Below are 1652 nucleotides of genomic sequence, written 5' to 3'. Positions count from 1 at the left end.
CTCCACCCCACCAGCTACTCCTGTACTCCCACCATCTACTCCACCACCCTACCAGTTACTCCACCACCCCACCAGGTACTCCACCAGCCCACCATCTACTCCAACCATCCCAGTAGCATCTACTTCACCACCCCTACCAGCTACTCCACCATCCCAGCAGCTACCCTCCACCTCACTCACTCACTACCCAATCGCTCTGCCTAAATCTAGAACACTTCTAAATATAGCGTACAAGTATCCCTGACTGAATGTACAGGAACAGTGTGTTATGCAGTTAAATCATTGTTGCACAGGGTATACTGATACTGCCCTCAAAACCAGCTACTCCACCACTCTCACACAAGCTACCCGCAACCCCACCAACTACTCCAGCACCCCACCATCTTCTCTCTCCAGCACTCTGCCAGCTACTTCCACCACCCCAGCATCTACTCCACCACCCACCCAGCTACTCCACCACTGCATCAGCTACTCCACCACCCCACCAGCTATTCAACCATCCTACCAGCTACTCCCACCCCACCAGCTACTCCACCACCCCACCAGCTACCCACCACTCTCCACCAACCCTACCAGCTGCTCCACTACCACCCCACCAGCTACTCCACCACTACACCAGCTACTCCTGCAACCCCACCAACTACCCAGCACCCCCACCATCTACCCACCACTCTGCCAGCTACTCCATCACCCCACCATCTACTCCCACCACCCACCCAGCTACTCCACTCACCGCATCAGCTACTCCACCACCCCACCATCTACTCCACCATCTTACCAGCTACTCCACCCCACCAGCTACTCCACCACCCCACCAGCTACTCCACCAATCCCTACCAGTTACTCCACTACCCCACAAGCCACTCCACCCACCCCAGCATCTACTCCACTGACCCACCAGCTACTCCACCCCACCAGCCACCCTGTACCCCACCATCTACTCCACCACCCCACCAGTTACTCCACCACCCCAGCATCTACTTCACCACCCCACCATCTACTCAACCATCCCAGCATCTACTTCACCACCCTACCAGCTACTCCACCACCCCACCACCAGCAGCCCCACCACCCTACCAGCTACTCCACCATCCCAGCAGCTACTCCCTCCACCTCACCTGCTACCCAATCGCTCTGCCTAAATCTAGAACACTTCTAAATATAGCGTACAAGTATCCCCTGACTGAATGTACAGGAACAGTGTGTTACAGTTAAACCATTGTTGCACAGGGTATAATACTGCCTCAAAACAACTCAAGTGCTGGGTAGACACGCACAAGACAGATGTAGATTGAAAGAAGAAACATTACCTGAATGGTTTAACCAAGTGCTGCTCAAGGACTGCTTGTGGAACCATCCGTATTTATTTGGATCAAACAAGGAAGATGTGACATTGAGCTTTCTTTGATTGGCCATCGTGTTAGACTAACTATATTTGGAACGAGGAAGTTATATTGAAGCCGGATTCAAACCCACTTTAAACAACCATTCTTTTGTTCTTTCTTTCTTTCCTAAGCAAATCAATCAAAGAATCATCATTGTCCAATACTCACGATCTAACCCAAACGTATTGTCCATGTTAACCCTTACATAAACAGACAAGTATATGTTTCCAAGGAATGCGGATGTGTCGCTATAATATGACCCAAACT

At 51.3% G+C, this 1652-nt stretch overlaps 1 protein-coding gene across 1 annotated transcript in view; it reads left to right on the top strand.

Moving 5' to 3' along the window:
- The window catches only part of LOC124260984 (extensin-like), a 1975-nt gene extending 760 nt beyond the window's left edge, over window positions 1–1215 (top strand). The window contains exon 2 of the mRNA XM_046695302.1: window positions 322–1215. Coding sequence (XP_046551258.1) covers window positions 322–1215 — 894 coding nt within the window. The remainder of the gene's footprint in view (window positions 1–321) is intronic.
- The last annotated feature ends 437 nt before the right edge of the window (window positions 1216–1652 follow it).

Source organism: Haliotis rubra, unplaced genomic scaffold (genome assembly GCF_003918875.1).
Source record: "Haliotis rubra isolate DU_JTF1 unplaced genomic scaffold, ASM391887v1 Scf783, whole genome shotgun sequence".
NCBI lineage: Eukaryota > Metazoa > Mollusca > Gastropoda > Lepetellida > Haliotidae > Haliotis > Haliotis rubra.
The sequence above is the reverse complement of the archived record's forward strand: the minus strand, read 5'-3'. Positions and strand labels throughout refer to the sequence as shown.